The sequence below is a fragment of the Galeopterus variegatus genome, unplaced genomic scaffold (assembly GCF_000696425.1).
Source record: "Galeopterus variegatus unplaced genomic scaffold, G_variegatus-3.0.2 Scaffold6603, whole genome shotgun sequence".
NCBI classification, from domain to species: Eukaryota; Metazoa; Chordata; class Mammalia; order Dermoptera; family Cynocephalidae; genus Galeopterus; species Galeopterus variegatus.
Window position 1 is genome coordinate 196,837 of NW_007732714.1, and position 17,769 is coordinate 214,605.

The window sequence follows — 17,769 nt, forward strand, 5'->3', positions numbered from 1 at the left end:
AACTCTGTGATTGCCCTTCTCAGTAGGCCAGACCTTACAGTGGAGACTGCAGTCATTCAATTGGGAGACCTAAGTGCAGTGGTAGTAATTAGATCCTAAGATGGCAGGGGCCAAGTGGCAGCACTCAGCCATCAAAAGCAAGGTGGGTGTGATTACTATAATGGACAACAGAGTCAAAGCAGCAATCAGAATCAGCCTGACTTCTGCAGACCTGTGGCATTGGTTAGTTGATTGTGGTGTTCCTAGAAGTGAGATAGATAGGAAGCCTACTAAATTACTTGATCTGTACAAACAGAAAAGTTCTAGGTTGAGTAAACAAAAGTCTAAACCGAATCATTTTTTAATATATTTATCATTATTATTTTTTTCTTTTACATTCTAAGATGTTGTGGAGCAGTTGGGATGGAGGGGGACAGAGGAAAGGGGAGGGGGATAGGTTGGGAGGAGGCCCGTGGCACCTCCCTCATTCCAGCAGGGGAGCCCAGGGGACTTCTGGTGGTGGCCTGATCATCATCTCTGGGCTGGATGTGGATGTTGGGGTGGGGGCATGGCTGAAGCCCTTGGCCCCTCACTGCCCCAGCTTGGGAGCCCGAGGTGCTTCCAACCGCAGCCTGGTGGTTGTCACTGGGCTGGATGTGAATGCCAGGGGGGATGTGGCTGAGGCCCTTGACCCCCACCACCCCAGCTTGGGAGCCTGGGACACTTCTTGTGGAGGCCTGGTGGTCGTAGCTGAGCTGGATGTGGATGTTGGGGGGCATAGCTGGGGCCCTCAGCTCTCCACACTGTCTTGGGAGCCTGGGGGGCTTCTGTTCCTTTAAGGTTTTATAGGTGTTCTTCGGTGGTGTTAGAATTTTACTGGTTAATATCAGAATTTCGTCTCTGATCTGTGGGTTTTCTGTTTTTCCTTTCAGTTCTGTGTTGGATTATTAGCTACCCCCACCGCTTAAACTCTGCACTGGAACTAATTTGTTGTCTTTTGGTTAAAATTCCTGTGAGGACCAGCATGTGAGCCCTGCGGTTGAGCTAAATTGCTGCTTTGCTGCTGATTCTCTGGGGAGGTCTTTTTGAGCAGCTCAGGTTTTAACTGTTGATCTTGTGTGTACTTCTGGATCTTATGACATCTGGTACACCTGGGTTATGTGGAAACTCTGGTCTGGGCCTGAGTTTTTTCAGCAAACTGCACCCCCAGCTGTTCTATATTCCTGACCAGTCTCCACTGAGTATGCCTGTACTGATTGGAGGGCAGATCAGCTGTCCATGCAGTAACCCAATATTCCCCTGGTAGGCATGTCTCCCCCATCCCCTGCACTCCAAACACTTCCCATGGGGTGGGCCATGTGGTCCCTTGTGATGACTCACCAGGCTTTGAGTAGCTTCTTTTTTCAGTTGTCTATGGCCCCTTGCTCCTAGGTGGGACCATGGGAATCCTGTTAGTTGTCTTGCTGGCCTGAGGGCCACCAAGGCCTTCTTCTCCCCTGCAGCCTCCAAGAAACTTCATACAAAGAGCACAGCAGTGGCTTTTGCTAGCTCTTGCTCCGTGTGCTCACCAAGGCCAGCCTCGAAGTGGTTGTGGCTCAAAATGGTTGGAGCGGTCCTTTCTTTCTCTCATTGTGGCTTCTCCTGCCTTTCATGAACTCTGTAGGTCCCTCTTCCTCTTCCCTTGAGCTCCAGTGGCCCCGGCTTGGCATTTGTTGCTTTTTAATAGTCATAAATTATTTAGTTGAGGGAGAGAGTGATGCTGGGGACCGTCTATTCTGCCATCTTGATCAGAAGTCTAACCTGAATCAAAAAAACAGAGGGTCATGACCCCTTGATCAATTCCCAGACTTAAATGTATGGACCCAGAACCTCTTGAATAAAGGGGAGGTTAGCTCCCCTTGAGGGTACTACTGCCAAAACTTTATGCTGTTAATCTTTCTCCCAGCCTTTCCCAAAGGGATTTATATCCTTTTACCAAGGCAACTGTGTGTTGGAGAAAAGGAAATAATGAGACCTTTCAGAGACTGCTGGACACTGGCTCTGAATGGACACTAATTCCAGGAGACCTAAAACATCACTGTGATTCACCAATCAAAGTAGAGGATTATGGAAGTCAGGTAATCAATGAAGTTTTAGCTCAGGTCCATCTTACAGCTCCCCAGTAGGTCCCTGAACCCATCCTATAGTTATTTTGCCCACTTCAGAATGCATAATTGGAGTAGACAGACTCAGCAGCTGGCATAATCCCCACGTTGTTTCACTGACCTGTGGAATGGGAAGCATTATGGTGGAAAAGGCCAAGTGGAAGCCACTAGAACTGATTCTACCTAGGAAAATAGTAAACTGATGGCAATACTGCTTTCTTTAAAGGATTGCACAGATTCGTGCCATCATCAAGGACTTGAAATATGTGGGAGTAGTGATTCTCACCACATCCCTATTCAGCTAGCCTATTTGGCCTGTGCAAAAGACAACTGGTTCTTGGAGAATAACAATAAATTATCATAAGCTTGTAGCTGCTACCTAATGTGGTTTCGTTGCTTGAGCAAATTAACACTTCCCCTGGTACCTAGTATGCAGATACTGATTTGGCAAATGCTTTTTTCCCCAACACCTGTTAGGAAAGACCACCAGAAGCAGTTTGCTTTCAGCTGGTAAGGCCAGCAGTACACCTTCACTGTCCTACCTCAGAGGTACATCAACTCTCCAGTGCTATGTCACAATGTAGTTCACAAGGTTCTTGAGCATCGTCTCTTCCACAAGACGTCACATTTGTCCATTACACTGATGACATTAGGCTGATTCAATCTTGTGAGCAAGAGATAGCAACTACTCTAGACTTAATGATAAGACATTTACATGTCAGGGGGTGGGAAATAAATCTGACAAAAATTCAGGAGCCTAAAGACCACCAGAAGCAGTTGGCTTTCAGCTGGTAAGGGCGGCAATACACCTTCACTGTCCTACCTCAGAGGTACATCAACTCTCCAGTGCTATGTCACAATGTAGTTCACAAGGTTCTTGATCACCTTCTCTTCCACAAGATGTCACATTTCTCCATTACACTGATGACATTAGGCTGATTCAATCTTGTGAGCAAGAGATAGCAACTACCCTAGACTTAATGATAAGACATTTACATGTCAGGGGGTGGGAAATAAATCTGACAAAAATTCAGGAGCCTTCTGAATTTTTGCTTCAGTGAAATTTCTGGGATCCACTGGAATGGGGCACGTTGAGATATCTCTTCTAAGATGAAACATAAGTTGTTGCATCGGTCCCTCTCACAGCCAAAATGGAAGCACAATGCCTAGTGGGCCTCTTTGGATTTTGGAGGCAACATATTGCTCAGCTGAGCATGTTACTTCTCTGTTCCTTTACTGAGTGATCCAAAAAGCTGCTAGTTTTGAGTGGAGCCCAGAACAAGAGAAAGCTCTGCCACAGGTCCATGTTGCTGTGCAAGCTGCTCTGCTACTTGGACCATATATCCAGATCCAATGGTGCTTGAAGTGTCAGTGACAAATAGGGATGTTGTTTGGAGCTTTTGGCAGGTCCTTATAGGTGAGGCACAGCACAGGACCTTAGGATTTTGTAAAAAAGCCCTGCCATTCTCTACAGATAACTACTCTACTTTTGAGAAATTGTTCTTGGCCTGCGACTGAGCCTTAGTAGATACCGAACACTTAACCATAGGCCACCGAGTCCATGGGGCCCAGCTACCTATCACGAACTGGGTGTTATCTGATGACAAAGCCATAAAGTTAGAAATGCATAACAGTTCTCCATCATCAAGTGGAAATGGTATATATGTGATCAGGCTCGAGCAAGCCCTGTAGGCACAAGTAAGTGACATGAGGAAGTGGCCCAAATGTCCGTGGTCCCCGCTCCTGCTATCCTGCCTTCTCTCTCCCAGCCTGTATCTCTGGACGCATGGGGAGTTTCCTATAACCCATTGACAGAAGATCCTTATCTTAATCACATCTGTAAAACCTTTGCCTTGTAAGATAACATTTACAGCTTCCAGGAATTAAAACCTACTAGCTTTGGGGACCATTATTTAGCCTACTACAGACAGGAAAAGGTTTGGAATTTGGATGAGAACACACTTATGTGTGAATCCCAGTTTGATATATTACTAAGTGCATAACTTTGGGAAAATTATCTACTTTTATTCTGTATTTTAATTATTATTTATGAAGTAGGGAAATGTTAACCTTATGTTTATTTTGGTGATGATTAAACAAGAAATCTAAACATGCCTGACGTATAGTTGTAAGAAGGAAGTAATACATTAGTTCTCCTTCCTTTCTTCTTTTTCATACCTTATTCTTTGTCTTTACGTTTGTTTTTTCCTTTATCTCCCCTCTCTCTTTATCACTCTCCTATTTCTTCTCTAACTTCTCCTGATTCTATGTCTTGGACAAAATCCCCTCTAGCACCACTTGTTCCTACTGACTTTTCCTCACCCAGGTTGTGGTCCAGACAGTAGAGAGAAAGGTTGAGAGCTACAAGGACCTTCCAGACTAGAACCTGGTGTTGAACTCTTGGCAGTAAGAATCAAATGGGAGATATCAAGCTTTTCCAACTTCAGTTTTTGTCCTTAACTCGATCTGATGGCTACAACAGAAAGGAAGGAATTGATTCCCAGAAGGAATCAAAGCATTTTTAACATGAATGATGTCAACAAAACTGACCTTTAGAAAAGTCATAGAGACAGAGTGTGGAGGAAGGGGAGAAGATCCTGGAAGTGTTGGAGGGATGAAAGCGAAATTCCTGGAAAGAAATAGCAAGGAACTAAGGGTCTGAAGGAGGAGGATAAAGGAGAGTTGTAGCCCTGTGATACCTTCAGCTGGCCCAGGAATGTGAGATGTCCCTCGTTTCCTTCTGCTCAGTGTGTGCTACTGTACTTTCTCTTCTCATTGCTGAAGGCCAGGACCCAAGGTGCTCAAAATCTTATCAGAAGAAAGGGCACATGGAAACCTAGGAAGTTGGGGCTTTAGGCCATTTGACCTACTAATAAGGTCTATAATGAAGTGCCTTTTCACCCTGAAGGGCTAATTATTGCAAGGTGAGCAAATGTAAAGGTGAGCAAACTGCTTTTTAGGCAACAAAGATTTAGTCACAATTGTTGATCCATATGGAAGCAGAGCAAAGGCTCTGGAGTAGGAATCATTTCACTATTACTAACCGTGTGACTTTTGATATGTTCTCTCTCTCTCTGAGCTTCAGTTTTCTCACACATAAAGCTATGTGGCTAAAACTTCTAGTTGCTTGCCTGTGTCAGGCCCTGGCTAAGTGCTTTATAGTTATTATCACATTTATTTCTCATAGCAGCCTTACAAGGTAGATAATACTATTAACCTGATTTAACAGATGAGACACTGCGGACAGAGACATTAACTTTTTCAGCATCGAGGCACAGATAGGTATAAAACTCAATGGTCTCTGTAGCCTCATAGTCTAAGGTTCAGCCATTTTTTTGAGCTGAGAATGGGAGAAGGCTGCAGAATTTGGGAATGTGTGTCAGTCTGTGCCATAAGAGGGAAGCCTTCTGCGTGACTGCCCTAAAGGCCTTGGGATCTGCATAGCTGGATCAGGTATCAGTGATCAGCCCACAAATTACTGGTCTTTGAGAAGAGCTCAGAAATCTGATATAACAAAAAGCTTGTTTTCCAAGACAGTTCACAAGAATTCAACAACCAGGCTTCAGTTCCAAGAGACAGAGAAGGCCTTTTGTGTGAACCTGGAAGAGGCAGGGCAGGTGGAGGGGGCTGGATGACAAGGGGCTTAGAACTGAGGAGGAAAAACTATCACTTCCATCAGCAAGGGAATTTGGAAAAGCTAAGCTGGCAGTGAAAAGCCAGACAGATGGGAGCAGAATGGGAGAGGAGGTAGCCAGGGAAAGCAACTCTGTGCCTCTTCACCAGTCCAAATACTTTCCAACACCTCTCTGGTTATTACCTTATTAGAACCTCACAATAAACAGGTTTATAAAATAATCAGGTGCAGAGATGATTACAATCATTTACAGACGATGAAACTCAAGCTCAGGGCAATTCCCTGACTCACAGTTTAGGGCTTTCTCCTGGGTAACTTTCCACTGTGAATGTGCATCCCTCATTTGTGCTACTTCTGCATCGAGTCCTTCTCCAGGGGATCGATTGCAAGGCAAAGCATCTGAGACACTCAGGCCCCCATAGCTGGACTTCGTAATTAGAAAAGGTGGTGTTCCACTGACTGAGTGATGACAGTTTGAGGGATAGGGCAAAGGGTAAATAGTCATCTAAGGCAATGCTTCTCAAACTTTAGTTTGCATATGAATCACGTGATGATTTTGTTAAAAAAGCAGATTCTGATTTAGTGACATGGCTATACTTGATGGATGTGGAGTCAGCACCTAGGAACTGCCAGTCACTTGGGGGTAGGGTTCCAAAGAGGGAAACCCCCACCTTCACCTGCCGGAACTTGTGCACACGTGCTGGGGGGGAGGAGAGGAGGAGGAGGGACCAGGACTTCCCGGATGCACAGTGGGGAGAGCGGAACTGAGATGCGTGTGTGTGAATTCAGCTCTGGGATTGGAGGGCGCATCTTCAAAGTGGTCCCTACCAGGGCCTTAAAAGAGGCCAAGATCCCTGGGGACCTCAGACTCGCTTAGATCTCCCAGTGGGAGCCATGATCCGGCAATTCTGGGCCTCCTGTGTTTTCCCGCTGTTCCTGGTCGGCTTCGCTCAGCAGACCTTAGGGCTGCAGAAGATGAAGGTGAGTGTCTGGCAGGGGATCCGGCTGATTTCAGCACGTGATGACTAACTTGGCTGCCAGAGATGCAAGGAGTTCTCTCCTCTCCCCTTCTCGAAGGACATCTGCCTTCCCACCCCTTCTTGGCAGACTTCTGCCACTGCTGTCCCCTGCGGCAGAGGCTCTCCTTCCTGCCCACTGTCTCTTACCTGCATCTTCTCCTGTGCACCTAGTGGTTCTTTGAGCCAAATGGGGGGAAGGGGATGCTGCTGAAGGGTGTCCTCATTGCATTTCCCTTTGCCACTTCCCCCATGGCCCTTGATAGCCCAGAGCCTGTCCCCTCCATGCTGGTCTGTTACTTGGGGCAGCTGGGTGGGTCCCGGGAAATGAGGCACAAAGCAGCAAATGGATTGAGAGGGAGCCTGACCTGGTTGCTGTTGAAGAGGCTGCTCAGCCTGAAACCCGGTGGAAGAGGGTAGGAAGCTGGTGCTGGAATGTTCTCTAGGAGTTTCAGGGTCGGGAAAGAGGACCTTTTTTTCCCAGGGAATAAAATATATAGGGCCAAGATTGTTGACCACCAATATTAATTTTAGGAAAGATGATGTGATGGAATGGAGATGAAGTTCAGATCAGAGTAAGAGGATTTGTTCTTAGATCTTGATGCTGCTCCAATTCATGCCATTCAGAAAAGTCCCACACTGGATGTCAGTGGCCACCCCTGTAAAAGATGTGTGTACGTGTCTTAGGATGCAGGGTGGGGATTGAAGTAGGCAACTGGAGGCACCAGCAGATTTTTAACTTTAAAATCAGACAAACATTTAAAAACTCAGCCTCAGGGCAGGCCTGTGGCTCACTCGGGAGAGTGTGGTGCTGATAACACCAAGGCCACGGGTTTGGATCCCTATATAGGGATGGCTGGTTAGCTCACTTGGGAGAGCGTGGTGCTGACAACACCAAATCAAGGGTTAAGATCCCCTTACCGGTCATCTTTAAAAAACAAAACAAAAAAACCCAAAAAAAACCCTCAGCCTCACTATGGCCTTAAGCCAGTTACATAACTTTTGTTGTCCTCTTTCTCTCCTCTATAAAAGGTGGAGAACAATGCCCATCATATAGTGCAGTGATTCCCAGATTTGAGCTCACATAAGAATTACCTGGAGAGCTTGTTAAAGCACAGATTGTTGGGGCCCACCCCAGAGTCTCTGATTCAGTAGGTCTTAGGGAGAGCCCAGGAATTTGCGTTTCTAAAATGCTTCCAGGTAATAATTGTGCAGGCCCTCAAATCTGAGCTTTGAGCTTTGATCTCTATTATTGGGTTCATGTGCATTGGGTTCATGTACATAAAATAATGTATATGCATAGATGATGTACATAAAATGCTCAAAGACTGGCAGCTGTAGTAAGATTACAGCTTATATACTTTTAAGAAAGATCACAGCTTGAAAGGGCAACCTTTAAGGAGCATCCAAGCCTATGTCAGGCACTGCTGCCTGACTGGGCATGAAATTCCTGATGCAGAAAATCATGAATGAAAAGCTATGTTCTAGGGTATCCTGACCTCTTCAAAGAGACCTAAGCAAACTGGAGTAGAACTGAAAAGCTGGGTAAGAAGGATTGAGCTCTTCAAGTCTGCAGTTTTCTTCGGATTCTGTATCCCAGTTTGCAGGACGATATCCATGTGAGAGACAAACTTTAGAAGTTGTTGAACCCAGAACTAAGGTATCAAAAGACAAGGAAAATGGAGGCATGCAAATGACAGCTTACAGGATAATTTCCATGTGACTATCTATTACAGTAGTAAGAAAGGCACATGGTAGAAATTATGTAGCACAGAGGTAAGGCGGCATGAAGGCAAAGAGAATCGGGCACATAGATCACAACCCTGTCATAGTGGGTTTCTTAGGCTAATGTTCCCTAATACTTGTATTAATGTATGTGCATAGGTGTGTACAGATGTATGCATATAGAAAGAAGGGGCCTGCCCTAGGGAAAGCCTCTTTCTTTCTAAGGACAATGAAGGAAAAGCTATTGTGTGGTGTCCTGGTGACAGAATTGACAGACTTCAAAGATGTTCAAGAGCTTCTTGTCCCATTCTCCCCTCAGGAGCTCACCCATAGGCAATTCCTTCACTCCATGGGGCAGACCTTTATGGACCAAGATCCCTTGAAGCCCAACTTAAACTACTCTAAAATTCTAAGCCTTTTCTTCATATCTCCATGAATCCAGCTTCTCTTACCAGTTAGCAGGATCTTAGGTTTTGTCCCAGGTCCTATCTGCCTTTTTCTCTTGGCATGCTTGTAGACAGAAAGTTTTTCCTCTCTGTGCTCCTTATTTTATTATCCTTAATTCATGAGCAGTTCAGGCTGTTTCTCCACAGCACAAGATGAGAAGAATGGGGTATCAAGGATGAGTTTTGTAGGGACCATTGAGCACCCCACTGGCAAAGCCTGGAGAGGCTCCTCAGTGGAATCCAGAATAGGAACAAGTTGTGGGCCCAGCTTTGGGGGGAGGGATTACAATATAAGAACATACAGATGAGAAAGTCATGTAAAAATTATTTCTATATGAAAACCTGCAAAAATTCTGTTAAGAATATTTGAGAAGGGTTGAGATGACTGGAATAGGGTGCTAGATGGGGGGAGAGTGCAATGTCATTGAAGGGAGGCAGATTGTATCAATCTTCTAGGAATGGGAAAAGCGTTATGAAGTGTTTGTCTTGTGCCACCCCCCTGCCCCCCATAATTGAATGGTAGGTTAGAAGACATAAATTCTAGTTGTGGCATTAGCCCTAATTAAAAATATTACTTGAAAAGGTCTCTTGTTTCTAAGAATTTCAAGATATTCCATGAAAGATATTACTTTGAAAAAGTCCACAGATGTTAGAAATTATTGTTCATCTTTTTGCATCATTATGGTTACTTTTGTTACGTTCCAGATGGATTGTGACAAAGAGGTGACAGGCACCATCTATGAGTATGGAGCCCTTACCCTCAGTGGCGAGGAGTATATCCAGTTCAAGCAGTATGCAGGCCAGCACGTGCTCTTTGTCAATGTGGCCACCTATTGCGGCTTGACAGCTCAGTATCCTGGTAAGAACTCATGTTTCAGCTATTTTGGAACTAGCTTTGCCAGGTAGCCATATTCTAATTTCAGAAGATTTTACTAATATGTCATTAGGGGGTGAGGGATGGGATAAGTGATCACGTGACTCTACTCCCCCAAATCCTACTACTGCTCTGCTCTTTAAAATGCTGGAGAATTAGCTCCAGATTTGAGAACTAAGACTTTCCCAAAGATTTAGTCAAAGATCACCAGGAACACACCTGTAGTTGAATAAGTTGAATTTTTTGCTCAATGTCCTGAAGGAGAACATACCATCGGATCTGGGGCTTCTCATTTTTATGATTTGGACAATGTTCATGTTTTGTCTGTGTTCAGACAGGATTATGGAGTGTCCTTGTTTTTGTCTTGATTTGTCATGGTCAGGTGTTGTGTGTTATTGATGTTCTGTGAAATTGCTTGTGTTTAACAGGACACCAAAGCATAGCTGTGTCTCCCAGGCCAGAACCTAGCTTTCTTTTTTTTTTTTTCGTGACCGGTAACGGGATCGCAACCCTCAGTGTCGCGCCCGTACCACGACCGGCAATGGGATCACAACCCTCGGTGTCGCGTCCGCACCGCGCTCAACCAGTGAGCGGACCGGTCTCTATATGGGATCCGAACCCTCGGCAGGAGCGCCACCGCGCTCCCAAGCACCGCACTCTACAGAGTGCGCCACCGGGCCGGCCTCAGAACCTAGCTTTCAAAGGCCACTTTTATCTTTCTCACTGGTGACTTCTGGCAGCAACAGGAAAGAGGATTGATCTTAGACCTTTTGAAAAATGCTCTTGGGTTCAGCAGATACCTCCAAATGACAGAAAAGAGAGAAATGAAGGTTTTTTTGTTTGTTTTTTTTTTAATCTGGAAGCCACTGGTTGGTGTAAAGGCTGTTTGGGGTGACTGATAATATGGGAGAATGCTTCATCTCTCCAAACTCAGCCTAACCTCCATGGTGGCTGAGGTAGATTTTTCCATTTTCTTTATTCTAGATCAGTTATAATAGAGATAGGTATAGTTTTTGACATGCCAAGAACTTTTTTTTATGCTTTTTAAAAAATGTTCAAGATAAATTCAAAAGGTTTATTGCACCAAATGCCACAGAGAAATGGATCAAAATAATACATGAATGAGTGTTAAGAGAAATTTTCCACACATTGACATTGCTATCTACTCAATAAATCAAAAATATATAGTCCTATCAATTTGTCATAATGGGGCTTCAATAAAAAGAAATCCCATAATTTTCTCCTTTTTTAATACTTATACCACTTAATTTAAGCATATTGCAATCTCACATCTAAGACATACAGGTCACCAAAATTTGACATTTTAAAATTAACATTCAGAGGGAGCTGCTTGATTTAGGCAAAAATTATATTAGAATACCCCCTCCTCTAAAGCACAACAGAAAACAAATGGTTCATATTTACTGAGAGAAGATAAAGCCTTTTTCAATTTAATGGTGAAATTTATGTGTAAAAAGATTCTCTCAAAAGTACAGATTAGGGTAAGATTCAGATATTTAAGAGAATTTAAAGGTTACTTTGTGTTTTTCTGTTTTTAGGTATAATGAGCTCTACAGAAAACCCGAAAAGCTATCAAGACTAAATTTTTATAAAACCACAGGACCTNAGAAATGGATCAAAATAATACATGAATGAGTGTTAAGAGAAATTTTCCACACATTGACATTGCTATCTAGTCAATAAATCAAAAATATGTAGTCCTATCAATTTGTCATAATGGGGCTTCAATAAAAAGAAATCCCATAATTTTCTCCTTTTTTAATACTTATACCACTTAATTTAAGCATATTGCAATCTCACATCTAAGACATACAGGTCACCAAAATTTGACATCTTAAAATTAACGTTCAGAGGGAGCTGCTTGATTTAGGCAAAAATTATATTAGAATACCCCCTCCTCAGGCCGGCCCGGTGGCGCACTCGGTAGAGTGTGGTGCTTGGGAGCGCGGCAGTGCTCCCGCCGAGGGTTCGGATCCCATATAGAGACTGGCCCGCTCACTGGTTGAGCGCAGTGCGGGCACAACACCGAGGGTTGCAATCCCGTTACCGGTCACAAAAAAAGACAAAAAGGGGAAAAAAAAAAGAATACCCCCTCCTCTAAAGCACAACAGAAAACAAATGGTTCATATTTACTAAGAAAAGATAAAGCCTTTTTCAATTTAATGGTGAAATTTATGTGTAAAAAGATTCTCTCAAAAGTACAGATTTGGGTAAGATTCCAACATTTAAGAGAATTTAAAGGTCACTTTGTATTTTTCTGTTTTTAGGTATAATGAGCTCTACAGAAAATCCAAAAAGCTGTAAAGACTAAATTTTTATAAAACCACAGGACCTAATTATAAGAGCCCAAACAACAGCTTAGTATCATTTAGCATGTGAGGATTTTCTCCCCTTCAAAAAGTTAAATTTGAATACAGTGCATTTTAAGTCTTGGTGGTATGTAAACATCCATTCCATGGGATGTGAATCTGCTTTTAAATCTGTTTTAATTTAATTTAGTTTAATTTAAACTAAATTGTGTGGACTAGGTAATACATTCACAACATTCAAAATTCAAAAGATACAAAAGGGTTTAACAGTGACAGCTTCCATGTTCCCTTCCCTTTAGGTGACCACTGTCACCAGTTAATGGTGTGTATTTCCAGAAATTTTATGCACATACAAGCAAATTTCTCTCTTTCTCTCTCTTTCAAACACATATACACAAATACAGACACACAAATGATTCTGCACCTTGCTTTTTCATATAATAAAATAACTTGGACATTATTCTTTATCAGTACATGGTGAGTTTCCTCATTCATTTTTAGTGCATAATTTTCCATTGTGTTGCCATGACATAACTTATTAAATGAATTGACAAGAATTTTAAAGAGCATCTCATACAAATTTTACTCCAGATGAGGAAAATGAGAGAGTTAAAGGAACTTGCCAAAGGACTAGAATCAAGGTCTGCTAAGTGTTTCTGCTGAGGAAGGAAATGTTCTTGATGTCCGAATATAAGAGAGAGATGAATATGGACAGTGCATTAGTCCATTTCTATTGCTTATAGCAAAATATACAGAACTGGGTACTTTGTAAGAAAATTAAATTTATTGCTTACAATTTTGGAGGGTGGGAAATCCAAAGTCCAGGTAACACATCTGGTGAGGGTCTTCTTTGTTGGTGGCTTTACAGCAATGCAGGGGTCTCACATGGCAGAAAATGGTGAAGCAGAGAGAGGGATGCTTTCCATGCTCTCCTTTTAAAGTCCTCCAAGCCATGCCCCTGACCACCATTATTAATCTATTCACCACAGTATGGTCCTAACAATCTAATCACCTCTTCGAGGCCCCACCTTTCAATTTACCATAATAGGATTTCCCATCCTCAACAATTACAGCGGGGATTTAAGCTTCAGTGAGGTTGGGTGGGCATCCAATCTACAACAGATAGTAACTGAAGAAATATATAAAACAGGAAGGCACTTTCCACTTATGAAGAGGTTCTTAAGGGAGATGCCAGCAGGCAGAGCTGAGTCTGAACGAGACTGGCTGGTGCTCATTCTGGCGACCGAATAAATCTGAACTGAAAGTGGCCGGAGATAAAAATAATGGTACCAGTCTAGGCAGACAGGTCAGAGGGCTTCCTGATGGTGGTAAAGAGCAGTTTAGAATTTGTGGCCTTGGGTCCCAGTGAGTATTCCAGGGAAATGGCATCAGGTAGTTCACTGGAATTGATGAGAGGATAGAGAATGCTTGAGCTAGGCTTGGAATTTCTCTGATTCCCTTTACCACTGTCAGGGTAGAACACCAGAGAGTGCTCCCGGGAATGTGGCTGGAATGTCAGGTTGTGGCATCATGGGGAATGCGGGGGTGGGACTGGGGGTAGAGTTAACATTTTGTTTGCCTTTTCCTTAAAACAACATTTGATTAATCAATCCAACTAAGAAAGGCAGTGGCATTCACATTTGGCTTCTCTTCAAAATCAAACAGGACTCCCACACATAAGACTAACCAATCTGTGTGTTTGTGTGTGCGTGCGTGCATGTGTGTGTGTGTTTTCTTTCTTTCTTTTTTTTTTTTTTTTTCTTTTTTTTTCCTTTTTTACTGACCGGTAACGGGATCACAACCCTCGGTGTTGCATCCTCACTGTGCTCAGCCAGTGAGCAGGAACCGGTCTCCACATGGGATCCGAACCCTCAGCGGGAGCGCCACCGCACTCCCAAGTGGTGCACTCTCCAGTGCGCCACTGGGCCGGCCCGTGTGTGTGGGTTTTCAAGTAAGAGTTCCCATTAGATGGTGAAGTGCAGCTAGTTATGAGAACTACTGCACAAGAAAAACAGCAGCCATTTGGCCGTTTCTGGAATCAGTGTTCAAGCTTTTTCCTCTGCTTCCTCAATCTCTGTAATCGTGAACCTTTCCCTTCCTTAGTCCTCAGGTTATTTGTGTGATAAATGGATAAATTCAGAGTTCTGTCACTGCTTGAGGCAGGGCTCTGACCAGGCTACCCATGCTGTTCATTCTCTACCTGCAGAACTAAATGCACTACAGGAGGAGCTGAAGCCTTCGGGTGTCATTGTGTTAGGCTTTCCCTGCAACCAGTTTGGAAAACAAGAACCAGGAGAAAACTCAGAGATCCAGTTTGGGCTCAAGTGAGTGCGTGTGTGGAACCCTGTAGAGGCCCTGTCAGGATTTCTTTTCTTCATTTTTCCTAGAGGACCTCCCATTTGGGAAACTTCTGGGGTGGGTTGAATGATGCTTTGAATTCAGTCTAGCACTGTTGACAATACTCAGCCTTCCTAGCTTTGGGTTCTTTGAGAGTGAGACTAGGGCAAGATTTGAAAATGGAACAGGCACAGGGAAGAGGAGGGAATACAGGAAATGGAAATGAATCAGGAAGTNTCCCAGAGACCTCTCTTTTCTCACCTTCCATGTCTACAACCTCTCCCTTTTTATCTCTAATTCTCTTTTGTGGTAAATTGGTGGTGGCCATTACTATCCATCCTTGTCTTCATTTGGATCTTTTTGGGAACACTTTGGCTCATTGCAGGTATGTGCGTCCAGGTGGTGGCTTTGTTCCCAATTTCCAGCTCTTTGAAAAAGGGGATGTGAATGGAGAAAATGAACAAAAGGTCTTTACCTTCCTGAAGGTGAGTGGACATGAACCTGGTATGGCTCAGTCGGTTAGAGATGCCCTGAAAGAAATGGGCCTCATGTCTAGGATTGGTTTGGACTCCTTGGAAAGAGATGCTCAGATAAATTCAAGGATCATTGCAATATCTGTTGTGAGACTTTGGCCTCAAGTAGAGGAAACACATAATGTATGATAGCTCTGACATGGACTGACCTTCCCTACTGAATGGTAATAATTCATCCAACAGTCGTTAACCAAATCCCTATTATGTGCAAGAAACTTTGATATACAGTGAGTTAACAGATATTAATAGGGCATGGTCTCTTCCCTGAAGGAACTCATATCTAAGTAGGAAACAAACGTAGACATGGATAACATAGAATGCCATGTGGTAAGTGCCTTTAGATTCAGGGAATGTTAGAATCATGGAATATCAAGGTAGAAGGACTCCCAAGGATCTCTTAGTCTGCTGTCCTCAAATGCTGGTCTGCAAAACAAAGCTAGTTCTTGTTGAAATTTTCACCCATCCACAGCAAATGAAATTTTTAAAAAAGACAATGTGGGGAGTTTTTCATAAAAGTCAACTTACTGTATATAAAAGACCATCGTTTATTTATGCTGATACTAAGTTACTATTAGGTTAAACCATATAAATTGCCTTTTTGTTGCTCCAAAATGGTGATAACATCAATTTAATGTGGTTCTATCTAATACTCTTTGAACTTATGGTTACAGTAGACTTTTAATTTTTCTTATTGTCAAAATGAATGTTGGTTATTGTATTTTAATCTCAAAAAAAAATAGCTGTTGAAACTTTATTGGCCTATGAAGCCCCAAACTCTGGGAACCACTACTCTAAATCAACCCATTATTTTTCAGCTAAGGAAACTGAAACTATAGAAATGATATGACTTACCCAAGGAAACAGAAGGTATTCTTTTACTGAAGCACCATGAGAAATTCATGGGAATGGAGGAGAGACAGGAAAAGAAGGAATGCTTTCTATTTACTATTACATTCTATTATTCTTGGTTGTTTGACTGGTAGTTGATATGTTTGTGATGATATATCAAAATGTCTGTGGTTGTTTGGAAGCATGTTAAGTAGTTAATATAGTAAGATATAAAACGGTGAGTAGACTCTCTAGGGGAGGGGATAAAACTGGACCACATAGAAGCGGAAATAATCTTATCATTCTGTTTTTCATATCTGTTCTAGAACTCCTGCCCTCCAACCTCTGATCTTTTGGGTTCATCAAGCCAACTCTTCTGGGAGCCCATGAGGGTCCATGACATCCGCTGGAACTTTGAGAAGTTCTTGGTGGGACCAAATGGAGTCCCTGTCATGCGCTGGTTCCACAAGGCTCCAGTCAGCACAGTCAAGTCAGACATCCTAGAGTACCTGAAGATACCCAGTAGGAAGAGCTAGCAACTGGCAGAAGTAGCCTCCCTGCCTCCCACCTGAAGGACATGTCTAACAAAGGATCCACCTTTGCTCCACACTCCTTACTACCCATTCTCCATATGACCGAATCATCCCATACTACCCAAGCAGCTGCTTATGCATGTGTGTGTAGCTGTGAGCAAGCAAATAAGTTGGAGTGCATTTGTGTATATATGCATGTATGTTTGTGTGTATATACACGTATGGTTGTGTGTGTGTGTGTGCATGCACACGCGTGTGTTTGAAGATTAAGGGAAGGAAAACCTATCTCCCCAAATGTCTGATCCTGAAATATGAAGTATTTTCCCAATTTTTTCCAAAGAAATACCATATTTTAGGGTAAATGGTTTAGACTACTCCATGTCCCTAGAAAAGCAATCCCAAAATTCTGACATCTACATATTCCCCATCCTAAAGGTTTAAAGAAAGCAGGAACTGGCAGGAAGACTCTAGGTCTCCTTCATAGCCTCCTCTCTCCTCTAAGATAGGCATGCATTGTTACACTCTTCCTCTCCCTAACTAGTCCTCCTTTATTCCTCTGCCATCCTGCAGTTCTCTCATAGGATCTATGAAGGCAAAGTGAGAGCAGAAACCTCACCTTACATGAAAGGAGGGGCATCTCCATGATGGTCATCCCAAAGCCCCTCTGGGCCGGATCCTACTGGAGCCTTCCTTGGTGCTTGTCCCTTAGTGAATTTAGGTCACGGCACCTGGGAAGGGATGTCTCTTCATTCTGAGTGATGAGCCTTCTCCTCACCCTGAGTCTCCCCAACTTTAAACTCATTCTTTAGCACTGTCTCAAATAAAAAAAAAAAAAAATCTGCAGCAACCTGGCTGTGTGGTGTTTTCCCAGTCCCATATCATTTCTGGAATTGTACTTCTCCTTCCTCTCTCACTTTGTCCCTGCTTCTTTGACCCCCTCAGTTTGCTCTTCAATATTTTATTTTTTTCCAAAGCATTCTAGACCTTTCCTTGGTACAACCAAAAGCACCAGGTGGGACTGGCAGCTCACAGAACTGCTGTGACCACGAGCACAGACCTCCTGGAGTCAGACGCCTCGGTGCCCTCCCATTCAGGTCTCCTGGCCAGGACCCTACATGAGAGGTATCCTTGCTTCTCAGACAATCTTCTCTCTCTCTCAANATTATTCTTGGTTGTTTGACTGGTAGTTGATATATTTGTGATGATATATCAAAATGTCTGTAGTTGTTTGGAAGCATGTTAAGTAGTTAATATAGTAAGATATAAAACGGTGAGTAGACTCTCTAGGGGAGGGGATAAAACTGGACCACATAGAAGCGGAAATAATCTTATCATTCTGTTTTTCATATCTGTTCTAGAACTCCTGCCCTCCAACCTCTGATCTTTTGGG

At 43.2% G+C, this 17,769-nt stretch overlaps 1 protein-coding gene across 1 annotated transcript; it reads left to right on the top strand.

Moving 5' to 3' along the window:
• The first annotated feature begins 6,651 nt into the window (after positions 1-6,651).
• Positions 6,652-17,220, top strand: GPX6 (glutathione peroxidase 6 (olfactory)). The gene is made up of 5 exons (XM_008591062.1): positions 6,652-6,738; positions 9,650-9,803; positions 14,355-14,472; positions 14,871-14,970; positions 16,173-17,220. Exons 1-5 carry the CDS (start codon positions 6,652-6,654, stop codon positions 16,380-16,382), a joined length of 669 nt encoding a protein of 222 aa, XP_008589284.1. The 3' UTR covers positions 16,383-17,220.
• The last annotated feature ends 549 nt before the right edge of the window (positions 17,221-17,769 follow it).